The sequence below is a fragment of the Perognathus longimembris genome, chromosome 11 (assembly GCF_023159225.1).
Source record: "Perognathus longimembris pacificus isolate PPM17 chromosome 11, ASM2315922v1, whole genome shotgun sequence".
NCBI lineage: Eukaryota > Metazoa > Chordata > Mammalia > Rodentia > Heteromyidae > Perognathus > Perognathus longimembris.
The window spans coordinates 22052175-22069712 of NC_063171.1; the positions used below are offsets into that span (position 1 = coordinate 22052175).

Below are 17538 nucleotides of genomic sequence, written 5' to 3' on the forward strand. Positions count from 1 at the left end.
CATTTCTCCCACCAGAATGCAGGGTTTTTTTTGGTCTTGGCTGAAGCTACAAACCAATAATTCCTTCTACTTCAATTCTGGAGGCAATATCATCTTCTGTGCCTCCTTCCTGTGGGACAGGGGAAAAGCCGATAGAGCACTGGATGGAACACTAGGACTCCCTTGGTCATGCGTAGAACTATCAGGGCAGAAAGGTTTGGATCAAGTACCAAGAGCAGAGGCTCTTCAAGGAAGAATCTCTGCAGCCCAGCTCTGGGAGGTCCACCGACAGGGAGGGTGCTGGGAATATTCATCTACTGTCTGTCATTCCTAGGAAGCCTATGCTGTGCTTGGTACAACACCCATCACCTTGATACGATGAGAGGAGGTGGACTCAAACAATGCCAGCTTTGTTATCCCCAAAAGAAGTCCTTCTCATCCCAGACTCCCCTTGCAGTAGCCTAGCCCATTCCCAGTGACTTGGCATTTCCTTCAGGCCTGCAATGCTCATTAAAATTCACTAGCTAAGGTGGCAAAGGATGATAGTCTTCAATGCACTGCTGGCAGAACAGGATGTATATGAATCAGTGGTTTGGGAAGGAAGAAATGGAGCTGGGTAAGAGACATACGCAGACAGGATGGTATAAGCTGTACACTTTCAGTCCACCTAACGTGTTTTTTTTTTTTAATTTTAATCTTCTCAGTTGGCTTATTCCAGACATGTGGGGTTCCCAGTTGAGGGCTATCCTGTAGGGAGGTTTCATTATCCTCTTGGTCTGGTTCTAGTTGTTGGGGTCCATCTTTCCCCTTGATGGAAGGGGCTTGATGCCCCTCCCCCAGCCCTGGGGAATGCGGCCCTTCTACCCCCTCTGGATTGGAATCCAGAGGAACCGGTTGGGCAAACAGCCCCCAACCTTCTAGCCAGCCAGGCGCGCTCGAGTGACCTTAGCCCTTGGGGGTCAGGTGATACCTTTCAGCCTATCGACATCCTGGCCAAACCCCTCCCTCGGAATCATCTCCCCTTGTCCTTATCTCAATAAAGTCAGTTCGCTCTAAGAAGCTGGCCCCGTTGCATATGTTCGTTGCAGGCGATCTCACATCTACGGCAGGTCCCGTGCGCGTCAGGTCGGAGCGACCCCCACGTCCCACTCTAACTTACCTGCAGGCTGAGGGTTAGGGGAGAGGACGAAAGGAGGGTGGAAAGAAAGAAGGAAGAGTCCGAGCCGGGAGGGGAAAAAAAACCAACATTGTGGCGCCCACGTAGGTTGCACGAATCCACGCGAGGAAGCCCAGCTCCCGACCGACCCTGACGGAAACAGGTTGGAAATCCTGAGACACGCGATCCTCCCACCCCAGGTAAGAGGATGGGACAAGTCCAATTCCAGACATGTGGGGTTCCCAGTTGAGGGCTATCCTGTAGGGAGGTTTCATTATCCTCTTGGTCTGGTTCTAGTGACTTTGGTAAAATGCTATCTCCAAATGACAGAGGCTCTGCCAGCAAAGTGTGTTTGTTCAGGGTCTATCAGACTCAGCAGTTTTATACTGGGAGGCAATTATTGTCCTGCTGTATTTAATGAGCTCCTTCAGGAGAGTGAGAGGGAGGGAAAGGGATGGTTAGGATAGGCAGTCTTGCAGCTTCCTGTGTCGACCCCTGAGCTGTCACTTAAGCGTGAGATTTGGGTCAGGTACACTTCCTGACCAAGACTCCTACAGCCTGGGCTGGGCTTAACCCCATGAGGGAAAGGACTGTTCCTAGTCCAAGCTCAGTGCTGTGCCTTGCTCTCAGCATGCCCCAAGGCAGAGGAGCAAGGAGGTCTGGCACCACAGCCCTAGTGGGCGCTTACAAACCACCTTGCCCATAGTGGTTGTAGAGTGGATCTGCCAGCCACTGGGGACAGAGGCATTGCGAGGCACTGGATCTAGCATAGGTCTCTCTGGCTCTAAATATAGTACAGTTTAAGCCAGGAGGGGTATGTTTTGGGGGACTTGAATCATGCACTGGTCTTTTCCCTGGCAGGTGCTCATCTGCTTATCTGTTTGGCTTTCTCTGCACACCTCTCTACCCAGTGAGAAAGAGAAAACAGTCCCCATACTTTACCCCTTTTTTCTAAACCCTCCAATTCTGATCTCTGGGATTTTGTAGGGCCCTGGCTTCCTTCTCCTCAGCAAACACAATAGCTTTCCCCATTTTTGTCTCTGCTTTCTCTTCTGCCATCCTCCCATCTGCCCATTTCATATATTTTGATTCAAAGTTACAGTAATTTGATCTCTTTCCCTCCACCTGTCTTGATCATTACTCTTTTGTCCTTAGCCCCAGCCATAGTATCTGGAACATAGACCACAATATCTGGAACACAGTTGAGGTCAGTGGTGGCAGATGTGGCCATCTTAAGGCAAGTGGAATTTAGGTGAGAGGATAATGGTTACAAATTTGTTGGACAGATTTCAATGCAACACATTTCTTGTTCTTATTTTGTATATTCAGCTTCACTTTCCTCCAGGCTTTTTTTCCCAGAACTAAATTATACCCTCTACCACCTAGTGTTCAGTTGGCTGCTCTCCTCGTGGCTCACTTAATTGTGGGTGACTTTACAAGTCATTTTTCCAGGGCAAACAAAACTCATATCATTTGGAGTAATAGCATTTGTCATGAATTGGAAGCCCATCAATGTTGAAAACGATGTAAACTGCATGTGGCACACACCTGTAATAACAGCCACTCAGAAGACTGAGGTAGGACTGAGTGAGCCCAAGGTGTTTGGGGCCAGCCTGGGCTACTTAGTGAGATCGCATCTCCAAAACAAAGCCCTGTTATAACTTCTCTGTGAATTCTTTTCTGATCAAATCCTACCATTAAATTCCCTCACCCATGCACTGGTTTTCAAATTATTTGTTGATAACTGTTTCATTAAGATTATGAGGCCAAGAACCATGCTTGCATCCTTTACTATCCATCTCCCCGCCACTCAGCACATTAAGATCACGAAAATGGTAATTCAACTATTTGTGGAGTTAGTGATGACATGTCAAAGCCCAGGCTGCTCAAATTCATGTGGTTTTTAGTTTGTTATGCTGAGGTTTTACTGAAGAGGACTGAAACCAGGGTGTAGTGCTTGGTAGTCAAGTGCTCTGCCATTCAAGCCATGCCCCCAACCCTTTTGAATTTTAATTTTTTTGGTGCCAGGCCTGGGGCTTGAACTCAGGATCTGAGTGCTGTCCCTGAGCTCTTTTTCCTCAAGGCTAGCACTTTTTTTTTTAGTGGTTACTTGGAGTCTCACAGACTCTCCTTCTCAGGCTGGCTTTGAACCAGGATCCTCAGATCTCAGCCTCCTGAGTAGCTAGGATTACAGGTCTGAGCCACCAGTGCTGGGCTGTATTTATTTTTGAGATAGGGTCTCACTAACTTTGAACTGCCTTCAAACTAGTGATCCTGGGCTGGGAATGTGGCCTAGAGGTAGAGTGCTTGGCTCGCATGCATGAAGCCCTGGGTTCAATTCCTCAGCACCACATATGTAGAAAAAGTCAGAAGTGGCTCTGTGCCTCAAGTGGTAGAGTGCTGGCCTTGAGCAAAAAGAAGCCAGGGGCAGTGCTCAGGCTCTGAGTTCAAGCCCTAGGGCTAGCAAAACAAACAAAAACCCTAACACCCTACTGATCTTTTTTTTGCCTTCTGAGTAGTTGGGATTACAGGCTAAATTATGTTGCTAGTACTTGAATGTAGGATAAATACCCCTCATATACAACTTACCTTACTCTACTGCTAAGACTAAATGCCCTGCAACCAAATGAAAATTTATAAATAACTGAATTTTATGAGAACTCCTTTTCTGAACTTGGCTCATGAGAAGAATGAGCACTTGACATGAAATCAATTTATAAATCATTTATTTACAGATTTTTATCTTAAAGTACATTTTAGTTAACAAATCTATTTACACAGGTGTACATGGGAATTCATCCCAGTTATTTTACAGATCATACTTACAAACCACACCCTTAGTCTCCAGTGCAGAGCTGCACTGGATGTGACTATTGGCTGGAAATGGCCTGATGGCCAGGCTATTTACAAATACACAGTAAACGGGTTTATTTTTCATGTCTGCACAGTACAGTACACACAAGGAGGCCAAGCCTCCCAGGTAATGCTTTGCAATGTGTTTACCAAGAAGGCTTTGCAAAGTCCAGAAGGAAAAGCTATTAAATATAGGTTAATTAAAATGACAGTACCTCCTTTACATCAGTTTACATTTTTCTTCACATTTTTTAAAATACAAAGATATTTTATTGAATTGTTGCACAACCAGTTTAAGATGATTTGTAAACATGTAAATTCCTACAATTTGCATTAAACATCATTGTAGTTTCTACCACTTGCTCTTTGAATTAATGTTTTTTTCACTAGTATTCTTAAGGTAGTAAAAGGAAGATGTAAGTTTGAATTTCTTGCAGAAAAGTTATGAGTCTCTAATGCTGTGCTACAGAAATTCTTTTGCGAGTACACACTTTATTCAAGTATTGCAAAAAGCTAAGGCCACTTTTTTTCAAGACAAGAAAGTGAACAAAATTGTTTTTATCAATAGGCCACAACACTCTTATGAGCAATAAAATCTCTTGAAAGATAATTTCTCAGAGACCTGTAGTCACAGAAGGAATTTTCTTTTCTTTCAGGTAAAAGAAAAACAAATTACCTTCCTTATTAACTACTTTTGAGCTCTTCCCACTTTTCCCTACAGTAAAAATTCCTGTTTAGACCTGAAAAGGGAATCTATACCCTGTACTTATTTAACCCAGAGTTAACTGCCCTGGATAGCACAAATTGTTTTGGACTCAGAAGTAAATCTGAAGCCTACATGTTGGTTTACGACTAAATTCTGATAGTGCTATTCTAAAAGATATTACTGCTGATGCAAAGATCTTTTTTTCTTAGAGGATTATGAAGAAAGACTGAAAGAGGATGGGTATAGGAAGAAGGAGTAAAGATTAGAAAGAAGTAATATTTAGGTTCTTGGTTACGAGGCAGGGTTTGATTAAAAAGATCCCAGTAGGGAATGAGTGGTTAGGTTTCCATATTTATCATTCCTACTGCTAACTAGAAATCCATCTCAATTAGATCCAAATACTTACAATATTAAGAAATCTGTTAGATACAATTCCTGTTTTTGTTTTTGCTACCAAACTATGGATAGCAATTTCTGGTGAAGAGTAAGATTCCAGCCTCTCAATGGGACTCAGGATGCTTGAATGGTACAGACAGCTGGAAGAGGCTGGGGCAGCTGCCGCCACATCCTTGGCAACAGTTCTTACCAGACTGCTGAATCCACACTTATATCAGTATATTTTCCTTTTCTGGAATCATAATGTTATAAAGAGTAAACTATCTTATTAAAAATTGTTTTTAGTTCCAAACAATGAAGATGTAGAAAAACAACCTATATTCCTATTATACTATTTTGATATTTATAAAAAATGTATAGCAGCTGTAAAGTTTCAGAATCATAAGGACAACATGATCTTACAAATAGCCAAAGGATGTAGACAACATATTTTCTGTCTTTCAAATACAAATTGAAAAGAAACATCTTTGCTTTTCCTCGGCCACATGAAAAGAGTATTTCCACACTACTAGTTAATAATCCCAAGAAACTTTTGCTTCTCCTAGTCAACTTGCTCATTATGGCTACAAGACTACAGCTCATCAATGGCTCAGAAGAGATGCTAGTAATAGATCAATCTGAGCATTTCCCGAGACCCAATCACAACATTTCAGTGCTTTCCTTATTTGTCAAGAGCTATTCACACCAGTCATTGTGCAAAATGCAAATATTCCAATGATTATTTCAGTAAGTTTCTTATAATGATAGGATGAAGCTGAGAAGAATGGAAGTGTGCATAGTGAGACATTTAAGATGCAAAGGCAAGTTTGGAGGAAAGATGCAGAAATGGACAAACGTGCACAATTAAAGATTTTTACCATCTTTGGGGTTTTTCTAACATATTTTGAAGCCATAACATTCCAGGACATTTTTAAGTATGAATCCAGTGGATGTTTTATAGCATGCTTCTAATCAAGACCTTCAAGATTAAGGCATTTACATTCACGCCTAAGATTATCCACATTCTTCTGGATTGCTTGCAGGGGGACTGGACTGGGAAGAGCAGCCAGTCAGGAAGGCAGGTACTGAGGTCCAGAGAGCATCTGGTGTGCTCTAATGTAGCAGCTGGAGTCTAGAGATTTTTTTTTTTTTCAGATGCAGGTTAAGAGTTATGAGAAGCAATGCTGCAGAAAGGCGGGAGTACATTTTAATAGTGTCTTTATATCATTTTCTCCTGCTACTGCAGGTCATGTTGGAAACTCATGTTCTTTTCACTCACTGACTTGAACTTTGAATTGACTTCATCAATGTGTATGAATTTGTTAAAACTACAGTTTTCCTGTGCAAAGACTAGGAACCAGAGAAGCTTCAAGATGGAGATTTAATTATTACAAGAACTTTTCACTTCTGAATAGGGACGCACATTTTCATAATAATTTACCTGTAAATAAATTAAAAATTGTTCCAAACACAAACAGGCACACAAACTATAGACAATGTCTTTTTTGTCTTTGGTGCACACACTCATTTCCTAAATCATTCAAGTAACAGCATCTCTGACTTCTTGGGGGAAAAATGGGAGTTGAAGGTTTGAAGGCCAAAATGAGTGATTTCCACTTTTGCCATGCCTGGATGCCTGAGATGGTCCTGAGTATCTGTGATTTTGAGAGCAGCTGGTAGAGGTTCAGGACGGGTGAGAAAAGAGCAGGGGTGAGAATGGGGAGAGGAGGCATCCCTGCAGCAGTCCTGGAGCCTAAACCTCAGTGGGGGCATTCTCTGATCTGGTGCCCAGAGAGAAAACTGAACACAACAACAGGGTCACAGTTCTTTTAGGTGGTGCTCAGAAACAAGGCTACTTGATAGTCCATTTGGTGCTGCTCAGCTGCGATAATGAAAGAAAATGGGCTTCCAAAAGACATGAACTAAACTCTGGAATAGGAAACAGGCAGATAATCTTGAACTTGCCTAGTTTAGAAGTAGGGTTTAATACTGTTTAGAGACTGACTATACTGTCCATTTATGACTTTTGTAGTATAGACATTTCAAACAGTTAATGATGAATTTATCTATATCCCCTCTCTTGACTTCACACTCAAGGAAAGGTCACCCTTGTCTATGCTCAGAGGTAAGTCTGGTGATCCCAGCCCTCACCTGAGATCTAGTAGCATGATAACACGAGGTTAGGATGAACATCAGGAGTGTCACCCTGCCCTCTGAGAACACCCCACAATCCAGTGGACACTCTCTAAAGACAAAGGCTGAAATACTGCATTGTCCCACGAACTCCACATCAGCAGTCCGTAATAACAAGTACAAGGTCCAGAAGTACTCTTGCTATCATGGAGATGGGGTGTGTATCAGAAGGCAGAAAGGCCCAGGACTCATATTAGCACTCAGTGTTCGGTTTATTTGCAAGATGTCACACAAGTAGCATTCTCCCCTGTTTCTCACTGATCTGATTCAGAATATCAATCGTATCTTTGATCAAGTTCTCAAATATCCCATCAGCCAGCTGCATCTTCACACACAACTCGTCCTCATCATAATTCACCCACTGTGCCTCCTCCTCATGGAGCTCCTGTACCTAGAATTTAGAAGCAAGAAGGTTAGACAGTCCTACCACAAAAGAGTTAGGAAATTAATTCAAATTTGCTGACTTTGTAGTCCCACCATGGGGATATGGCCCGAAAAGGAAAGCCTTTTAAAGTGGCAAAATGTTTGGAAAACCTCATTTGCTCACGAAAATAAAAACAGCTCCAAAACTGTATTTCAATGTGAGGATATTCCAGTATTTTATAGCTATTAAGGATTTTAAGTATGTTGTCTATGACAACAAAGACATATAATACCTTTCTGAACATTGAATATAATAACAAATATATACACATATACACATAAAAACCACAAAACATTAAATATATGGTTTTACAATTATAAAATACACATACCCAAAGACAATATTGGATGTGATTCTGGCGTATTATAACCAAGTGAAAAAGAAGACCAACACTGGGAGTGGTGCCCAGGTGTACAATAACAGCACTTGGGAGGCTAAGGCAGTAAGACTGTACGTTTGAAGCCAGCTTGGCTCGGTTTTTTTTTGTTGTTTTGTTTTGTTTTGTTTTACCAAAACTCTGTCTTGGAACCATTTATTAAAATGTTATTAAAATATATTACAAATGAACTACTGCTTATTTATTTTAAAAAAGATCAGGGGCTGGGAATATGGCCTAGTGGCAAGAGTGCTTGCCTCCTACACATGAAGCTCTCGGTTCGATTCCCCAGTACCACATATATGGAAAACGGCCAGAAGGGGCGCTGTGGCTCAGGTGGCAGAGTGCTAGCCTTGAGCGGGAAGAAGTCAGGGATGGTGTTCAGGCCCTGAGTCCAAGGCCCAGGACTGGCCAAAAAAAAAAAAAAGATCAATGTTACACAATACTTGCTCTCTTTGTACCTTAGGATTCCTAGGTAAATAAAGATGGATCAAATTAGGAATAACATCTCAAGATTTACTGCTTGCTTATGAAAAAAAATTTATTGAGTTTATTGCAAAAGCAGTATGTCAGACTTCTTATATTAACGGTGTTGTGGCTGAGAGCGAGCCCAGACAGAGGAAGAAGACGGTAAACCCTGACCAAACCATAGAATTTTGATGCATATAAACCAGTTATTTTTGTGAATTTCATTAAATTCATCAAAGTCAACTTCAGTGTATCAGTTGCAGTGTAACCAGATGCCTAAAGTGGCAAAGTGCCAAGTGACAACAAGCAGAGAAATTCAAGAGGTGGTACTAGTCTGTTAGGAGGCAATGAGAGACTCTTGGTAGAAAGGGACCCCATCCCATTACCCTGAAGTTTGGTGGGGGGGAAGGGATAGACAAAGAACAAGAACAAGAACAGTATTGTCCAGCACATACCCTTGAAAACATTCCAAGGTGATTGTCACATTTTTTGAGGAAGGATGTTTGAAAGATATGTCAATAGTCCAATTCTCTGTTCTAATTTATTTGCTCAAAGTGCACAAGTAGAAGGTCTCTTAGGCTTTAGTGTTTAATCTGTTCTTCAAAAAATTTGAAAACAAAATCTTGAAAACAAAATTAGGAAATGCTGTCCTACGGAAAGTATATTTTAGAGCAGAAATATATGCTCACGATACTATTATTCATCATGGCTCTTTCAGTACAACTTCAATGCAGCTCTCATCAAAATGTAAGACTAGCAATGACAAAAGCACTGTTCCTCATTGAGAACGAAGGGGCAGTTGAGCAGTAAAGCACATGCTGTAGCACGGGTGAAGTCCTGAATTCAACTCTCAGCACCACACTTAACAACAACAAAAAAAGAACAACAAAAGAAAGGGCTAAGAATTACTTCTCTGTTGGTGAGAAGTAAAATTATGTTTTCTTTTCCACTGTAACATTAAGAAAGCTCAGGGCTGGGAATATGGCCTAGTGGCAAGAGTGCTTGCCTCATATACATGAAGCCCTAGGTTCGATTACTCAGCATAACATATATAGAATAGGCCAGAAGTGATGCTGAGGCTCAAGTTGGCAGAGCTAGCCTTGAGCAAAAAGAAGCCAGGGACAGTGCTCGGGCCCTGAGTTCAAGCCCCAGGACTGGCAAAAAAAAAAAAAAAACCTCAAAAAAGGAAAGAAAAGTTCAAAGTCTGGGCTGGAGCTCAGCAGTATGGTGCCAGCCTAGAATGGAAGGCCTTGTGCTCATAGTTCAAAACTCCTTGTTTCAGTAACTGAGAAAACTCATTCTCTGTACATCTACCTCTATTTTCTTCATCTTGTCTTCAGAATCTGTTTATATATATGCTATGTATAGGAGGCATAGCAATTCATTAAATGCAATTTAAAGTTCAGGCTAATGGTAACTTTTTTTTTTTTTCAAATAGGGTAGCAGGCTGGTAGATTAGAGAAATGTAGTAAATAGAAGGTGGCCATGTTCAACAGAAGACACCAGGTCTTTTCACTATCCTTATCAACACCATGAGGAAACAGAGACCAGTCAGGTAGATTTATACTTTTCTGATTAAAGGACAGCTACCAACTCCCAAGTTTCTGCCTGGAAGACTCAGGAGCTTTTCCTTTTGTTTTCTTGTTCATTTTTTCTTTTCTTTTTTTTTAGAGCATGTTTTATTATTTTTTTTTTTTGCCAGTCCTGGGGCTTGGACTCAGGGCCAGAGTACTGTCCCTGGCTTCTTTTTGCTCAAGGCTAGCTCTCTGCCACTTGAACCACAGCGCCACCTCTGGCCGTTTTCTGTATATGTGGTGCTGGGGAATTGAACCCAGGGCTTCATGTATGCGAGGCGAGCACTCTTGCCACTAGGCCATATCCCCAGCCCCCTCATTCATTTTTTCATTACAACAGTTATCATACTAAATTATATTCTATACATAATTCTCCTGGTAGGCTGTGAGGTCCTACAGCATTATTTGTAGCTACCCAGTGACTAGGAGAGTGCAAATAGAAAGTAGTACATAAATACCTAGAATAGTGAATTCTGAACGGATATTGGCTCTGGCCAGTTCATGGTTTTTAACAAACAGCTAAACAGAGACAGGTATATCTATTTCAGAGATGATACAAAGCTAAAAATGTAACAACTATTTGTAAAGAAAGAAATAAAAAAGTGTGCTGTCTTGGAATGATGGGCCAAATTCAGCAAAATGAAGACTAAAAGTCCCATGAGAGGCTTAAAAAACAAACAAAAGAAACCTGCCCCAATAAACAGGTATGATTTTGGTCTTAGGGCTTCCCTAAATTCCTGTGACTATTATGAGTCTGATATACTCAAAAGAAGCAAAGGAAATGTGATCATAAACTGCACCAGTCAAAGCATATTATGATTACATATATGATTGTACTAACTAAGTACATGAAACATTAAATGGTCAATTCTGAGCACTGAATGTAGAGGGACAAAGAGACTGAAAGCACTCAAAACCACATCAGACATGAGGAGAGAATGTCAGTGTTTAAAGGAGAGAAAAAGACTCAGATGAAACATGTAGTTGCTTTAAAAGGACACAGGGAAGAATTAAAATGGTCATATAACTCTCCAGAGTTGCAGAAGCAAACTAATTAACTATAGTTGAAGAACGCAAAATTGACATCCAGCAATCTATGTCCTAACAATTAATTATCCAAATGCAAATTAAGAAAACAACCCCATTTGCAATAGCAACAAATATTTAGATGTAAACTTGACCAGAGAGATGAAAGCTTGTACATGGAAATCTATAAAGCACTAATAAAGAAGCATTAAAGAAAACATAAATAAATGGAAAGGTATTCCACGTTCAAGGACTAGAAGAGTATTGTGAAAATGTCCATAGGGTGCAAAAGAATCCACAGATTCATACCTTTAAAAAATGTCATTTCCCCCCCACAGAAAGAGAAACAGTGATTCTTAAATTCTTATAGAACCAGACTGCATGGTCTCCCTCCTTTGTAAAAACTAGAATATTCTTAGCAGAGGATCACAATAGCTCAATAGTTATATGCATATGACCATATAAAATGATGCTTATCAAAATGAACCCCAAGAAATGGAAACTAGAGATTTGTAGTGTACTGCATATATTTCTTTTTCTTTTCTTTTTTTTTTTTTTTTTTTTGGCCAGGCCTGGGGCTTGAACTCAGGGCCTGGGTACTGTCCCTCAGCTGCTTTTGCTTAAGGCTAGCACTCTTACCACTTGAGATCCAGTGCCACTTCTGGCTTTTTTTTTCCTTCTTTGTATGTGGTACTGAGGAATAGAACCCAGGGCATGCATGCTAGGCAAGCACTCTACCACTAAGCCACATTCCCAATCCTAATATTTAATATTTCATTTTCTTTCCTTTGATTTATTCCCTGTGTCACTGTTTTTCATGTCTGTACCCTTTGTTTTGTATATAAGTTTGTCTGATTTGGGGAAGGGAAGGGGAATCACAGAAATGGGAAGGGTGCCACAATGACACTCACTAGACACTATGTTGGAAATGTACTTGACAGCTTGGCGGGGGGAGGGATGAGGGAGAGGATAACACTGTTTAAAAGAAATGTACTCTATACACAATGGAATTTTATGCCTCTATCAGAAAGAATGACATAGCCCCAAAGACATGGAAAAAATTATACTAAGTGAAGTGAGCCAGACCCAAAGAAACATGGACTCGATGGTCTCCCTCATGGGGAATAATTAGTACAGGTTTAGGCAAGTCACAGCAGAGGACCACAAGAGCCTAATAGCTATGCCCTTATGAACACATAAGATGATGCTAAGTGAAATGAACTCCATGTCATGGAAACGAGTGGTATATCACTGTTGTAATCATTTTCAACGTGCCATGTGAAACCGTAGCTTTTGGTTGTTGTTGTTCCTTTTGTATCCCTTTCCTGTGGTTATGCCTGCGCTATCACTATATCTCATCTGAGTACCCTGAATACTGTTTATACTGGTATTAGTACTAGGGAAGGGAAAAGGAATATAAAAATTGAGAGACAAAGGATAAAAAGACAAACGACTCCAAAAGCAATACTTACAAAACCATTTGGTGTAAACCAACTGAACAACTCATGGTGGGGGGAAGGGGGAAGGAGGGGAGAGGAAATGAGGGAGGCGGTAACAAGTTATACAAGAAATGTACCCACTGCCTTATGTATGAAACTGTAACCCCTCTGTACATCACTTTGACAATAAATAAATTTAAAAAAAGAAGAGTTAAAACCTTATGAAACTATAACTCCTCTGTACATCACCTCTACAATATAAATAAATAAGTAGTTTGGGTAAAACTGGTTGTTTACATGCAAGAAAATGAAATTGGACCCTTATGTCATACGCTAATGAAAATAAACTCAAATGGATTAAAGATTTAAATATAAGATCTGAAACTACTAGAAGAAAATAGGGCTGGGAAAGAAACTCCATGACATGGGTCTGGCAAAGATTTTTTTTCTGAGATTACTCCAAAATACAAAGCAAAAATAAACAAATGGTATTGCAGCAAACTAAAAGAACTGTACAACAAAGGGACTAATTAACAAAACAAAGAGATGAAACACAGGATAGCAAATAAAATATTTGCCAACCAAAAGGGACCCTGTTTTAGAATCAAACTACAGTCTGATTTTAGATGATAGAATTAAAATAAAAATAGTTTTGTTGTGTACACTAACCAGGATATGATCCACTCGGTCTCTTTTCTTTCTTCCAAATTTCATCATTTTCTGCCAATCTGTTTTATGGTTTGGCTCCTTTCTAAGACTGAACAATTTGAGTACTTCCGTAGCAATGAAGTTCTGTTGAAATAAGAATGAATACACAAAATTCTTGAGATTTACACTTACAATATATTAAAGAGACTTATGCTCACAATAAAATATTTATGTTCACACTAAAATTTGATAAAGGATCAAAGAAATTTCATGTACTTTGTTTTATTTAGCAATTTGAGGAGAAAAGCATCCCAAGTGCTCAGATTATTTTATGTACTCACAGAATTTTTGCTTTCACACAAAAAAGTAAAACCCATTAACAAATTTGGAAAGGAAAATCACTTTTAGAGTTCTCTTTACTGAAGAATCACCATTATCTAACTTGAGGCTGGCAAAACTACTAAAGAAAATATAAATCTCTGAAACACAAAAATCCCAATGAAGTATTTGGGAGCAATTCCATGTCATATGAGATATGCATATTTGTTTGGGATAATTTATTTTGAAGTATCAAGACTTGAACATGTTACATTAAAAAAAAACAAAACCTTTCAGAACAAGAAGCAATGTAAACTATCACCCTTAAAGAACTTTACAAAATAGTAGTAGGCAGCATCTACTTACTGTATGTTATACTGATACATGCAGTTTGAGTACTAATGGTATGTTAGGTATATAGTATCAACTTTATTCATTACTAATACAACTTGATTTGTTACTCTTAAAGGTACTTCCATTAAGAAAACAATGTTCTTGGCCAAGTGCTGGTGGCTCCTCTAGATATCAGGAGGATCAGTTTGAGACTAGCCTGGGGGAAAAAGGTTTTGAGACCTCATCTGAACCAATACTTGGGTGAAGTGGTATGTGCCTGTCACCCCAGCTACATAAGAAGCTAAGATTAGGAGAATCATGGTTTCAGGACAGCCTAGGCAAAAATAAATAAATAAATTGAGGCCATGTCAACAGAAAACACTGGGTACGGTGGCATGCACCAGTGGGAAGTGTAAGACTGCAGTCCAGGAAGTCCTGGACAAAAAGTGAGAACCTATCTCAAAAAATAACCAGAGCAATAAGAGTTGGAGGCATGACTTAAGAAGCAGAGTAACTGCTTAGCAAGAACAAAGCCCTAAGTCCAAGTCCCAGTACCACCAAAAGCAAACAATAAAATAAAACAATATAAGACAACCAATGTTCTCAGTGGGGAAAGAGACATTTATGAATCGGAATCAACTGAGATCTTGACCAAATAATGTTGAGTGAGACAAGCCTAGAACACATAGAACAAAGGTGCGTGGTTTCCCTGATATGTGGTTGTTGGCGGGGGTGGGGGGGACAGTAGAGATCATGTCTATAAAATAACAAACTTCTTTTCAAATGGTATTTCCACATGTTTTGGGCAGCAACTTTACATTATGTCTCTAAAACCAATTACTAAATAAACATAAAAAGATCTAGGATAGACCTATCAGAGGATCACAATAGCTCAACAGCTACATACATATGATGAGGCTAAGCAAAATGAACTCCAAGAGATGGAAACAGGAGGATTTTACTGTTGTTACTATGTTTAATGTACTAGGTGAATTTCCTTTGGCGTACCCCATGTGGTTACTGTATATGATTTTGGTACACTGGATATTGTATATATGCTTATCTGAACTAGGGAAGGGAAAGAAAAATGAGGGAGGGTGTAACAAATATGACAAGAAATATACTCACTACCTTATTATGTAACTGTACTCCCTCTGTACATCACCTTGTCAATAAAATTTAATTAAAAAAAAAGAATCAACTGAGAAAATTCTCAAACTACCAGTGTACTATCAATCCTACTACTCCTTGCTTGCAGAAGACATACAAGAGTACCCAAGGACTGTAGAGTGATGGAAGGAATGGAATATGCAAGTGTTTTCAAAATAAACTGACTTTAAACCACAGACTGGCAAACTTTTTCTGTAGAGGATCAGATTATAAATATTTCAGGCTTTATAGGTCAACTGGTCATTGTCATAAGTATTTAATTCTACTTTAGTAGAAGGAATACATTAATAGATAGGTGTGGCTGTGGTCTAACAAAACATTACTTATAAAAATATGATGGACTGGATTTGGCCAATTGTTTATATATATATATATACATATACATATACATACACATACATATACATATACATATACATACATACACACATATGTTGTCAGCGTGATTTTTTTTAAAGCTTTCTTGATCAAATAACTTTTGGAAATGTCTAAAACTTTGCTTTCCAAGAACAGTCATGGGCCAGATGCAGTAACTTATGCATGTCATTCCAGTTAGGAATCAAGGTCAACTCAACAAGTAAGCTGGGCATGGGGGTGAGTACTTGTAATCCAGCTACCACACAAGTATAAACAGGAGGATTACAGCCCCTAGCTATAGACCTGAGAAAAATCAGAGGCCTTATTTGGAAAACTAAAGCAAAAAGGATGGGATGAAGCTCAAGTAGTAGAGTACTTGCCAGCTTGTTCAAGGCCCTGGATTCAAAACCCAATAGGACTAAAGTGGGGGGGGGGGGGAGGGAGAATAGCTCTGGGAACAGCTAACAAGCTTAAAAGCTTGTTAGAAATGAAGAATTTCAGGTCCTACCTCAGACCTACAGAGTAAGAATCTTAATTTTAACAAGATCTCCATGAAATTTATGCAAATCCAAGTTTGAGAAAGTACTGCTTTGGAAATAAAACTTATAGCTGGTGTGGTGGTTCATACCTATAACTCACCGCACTCAGGAGACAAGGCCAAAGGAGGCCAGCCTATACTACACAGTAAGAGACTGTAAGTAAACCAATTTTTGCTGTGTTTAGGAAATGTGAATAGGCAGAACCAACTACCATTAACAGGACTTCAAGTTTTGCAATGCTTGTAGTTTTTAGGCATTTAATCTTTTCAAAATCGTGCTCTACCACTTTCAGCCACAGCTCCACTTCTAATTTTCTGGTGGTTCATTGGAGATAAGAGTCTCACAAAGTTTCTTACTCAGGCTGGCTTTGAACAGCAATCTTCAGATCTTAGCTTCCTGAGTAGTGACGTAGATGTCACTGAGTAGACGTGACCCACTAGTGCCTGGCTCTCTATATATTTTGAAGTCACATTACCAATATGAAATTCCCAAAGTAAAAAATGGAATGTAATACTCTGTCCAGAGCTGGCATGCTAAAAAAGACATATAAGTAGCATGTTTTCATGTGTAGTTGTAGAATATTATGCCTATCTGTGAGTTAAAACAACAAAACCTCACCTAAAACTCATTAAGCTGCAATAGTTTATCATTTTTTTTGTGAGCCAGTCCTGGAGCTTGAACTCAGGGCTTGGACCCTCTCTCTGAGCTTTTATGCTCAAGGCTAGCGTGATCTACCACTTGACCCACAGCTCCATTTTCAGCTTTTTGTTGGTTAACTGGAGATATGTCTTACCCAGGGACTGGGGATATGACTTGGTGGTAGAGTGCCTGCCTTGCATGCATAAATTCCTGGGTTCGATTCCTCAGCACCACATAAACCGAAAAAGCCACAAGTGGCACCGTAGCTCAAGTGGTAGAGTGCTAGCCTTGAGCAAAAAGAAGCCAGGGACAGTGCTCAGGCTGAGTCCAAGTCCCAGGACTGGCAAACAAACAAACAAAAAAGTCTTACCCAGACTGGCTTAGAACTGTGACCCTCAGATCTCAGCCTCCTGAATAGCTAGGATTACAGGTGTGAGCCACCAGCGCCCAGCTGCAATAAATTATCTTGCTAAGTAGTTATTTTCCTTAAATACCATACACCTGATATCTAGGCATGCGTGTACAGTGTACATGAACTTAAGGATTCAGAGTTCCCTTTCACCTCATCTCTTTATTGCTAATGTAATCAATATATCAAGCACATATTTACTGAATACCCACTATGGGATAGACTCTGTGACCATAAAGGTGAATAATACAGAAGAGTACTTGCTTTCATGACATTTTTAGATAGGTGTAAATGAACAGAAAGTTAAAAAAATGATGATTGAAGATCTGCAGCTTACCTTGATTTCATCAAGGTTATTTGGATTTTTTACTCGTCGGAAGTAACTAGAGTTGATTCTACATGGCTTCATCCAGATAGGTTGATTCAAATTGGGATCCTCAGCAAATATTTCCTCAAAAATCTCTTTTGTTAAATCAAAAACCGCCTTGATAAAAATAAATAAAATGGTTGAGAATCCAAATTTCAGAAAATGGGCAAGCAGCTTAACAGGTAAACT

At 39.8% G+C, this 17538-nt stretch overlaps 1 protein-coding gene across 5 annotated transcripts in view; it reads right to left on the reverse strand.

Moving 5' to 3' along the window:
* Positions 1 to 5940: 5940 nt before the first annotated feature.
* Positions 5941 to 17538, reverse strand: part of Cep350 (centrosomal protein 350) — a 130454-nt gene continuing 118856 nt past the window's right edge. For all 5 annotated transcript variants that reach the window (XM_048357909.1, XM_048357911.1, XM_048357908.1 and 2 more), the window contains 3 exons: positions 17320 to 17466; positions 13239 to 13361; positions 5941 to 7653 (listed from right to left, as the gene is read on the reverse strand). In XM_048357909.1, the coding sequence (XP_048213866.1) occupies positions 7489 to 7653; positions 13239 to 13361; positions 17320 to 17466 (435 nt within the window). In that variant the 3' untranslated portion in view covers positions 5941 to 7488. The remainder of the gene's footprint in view (positions 7654 to 13238; positions 13362 to 17319; positions 17467 to 17538) is intronic.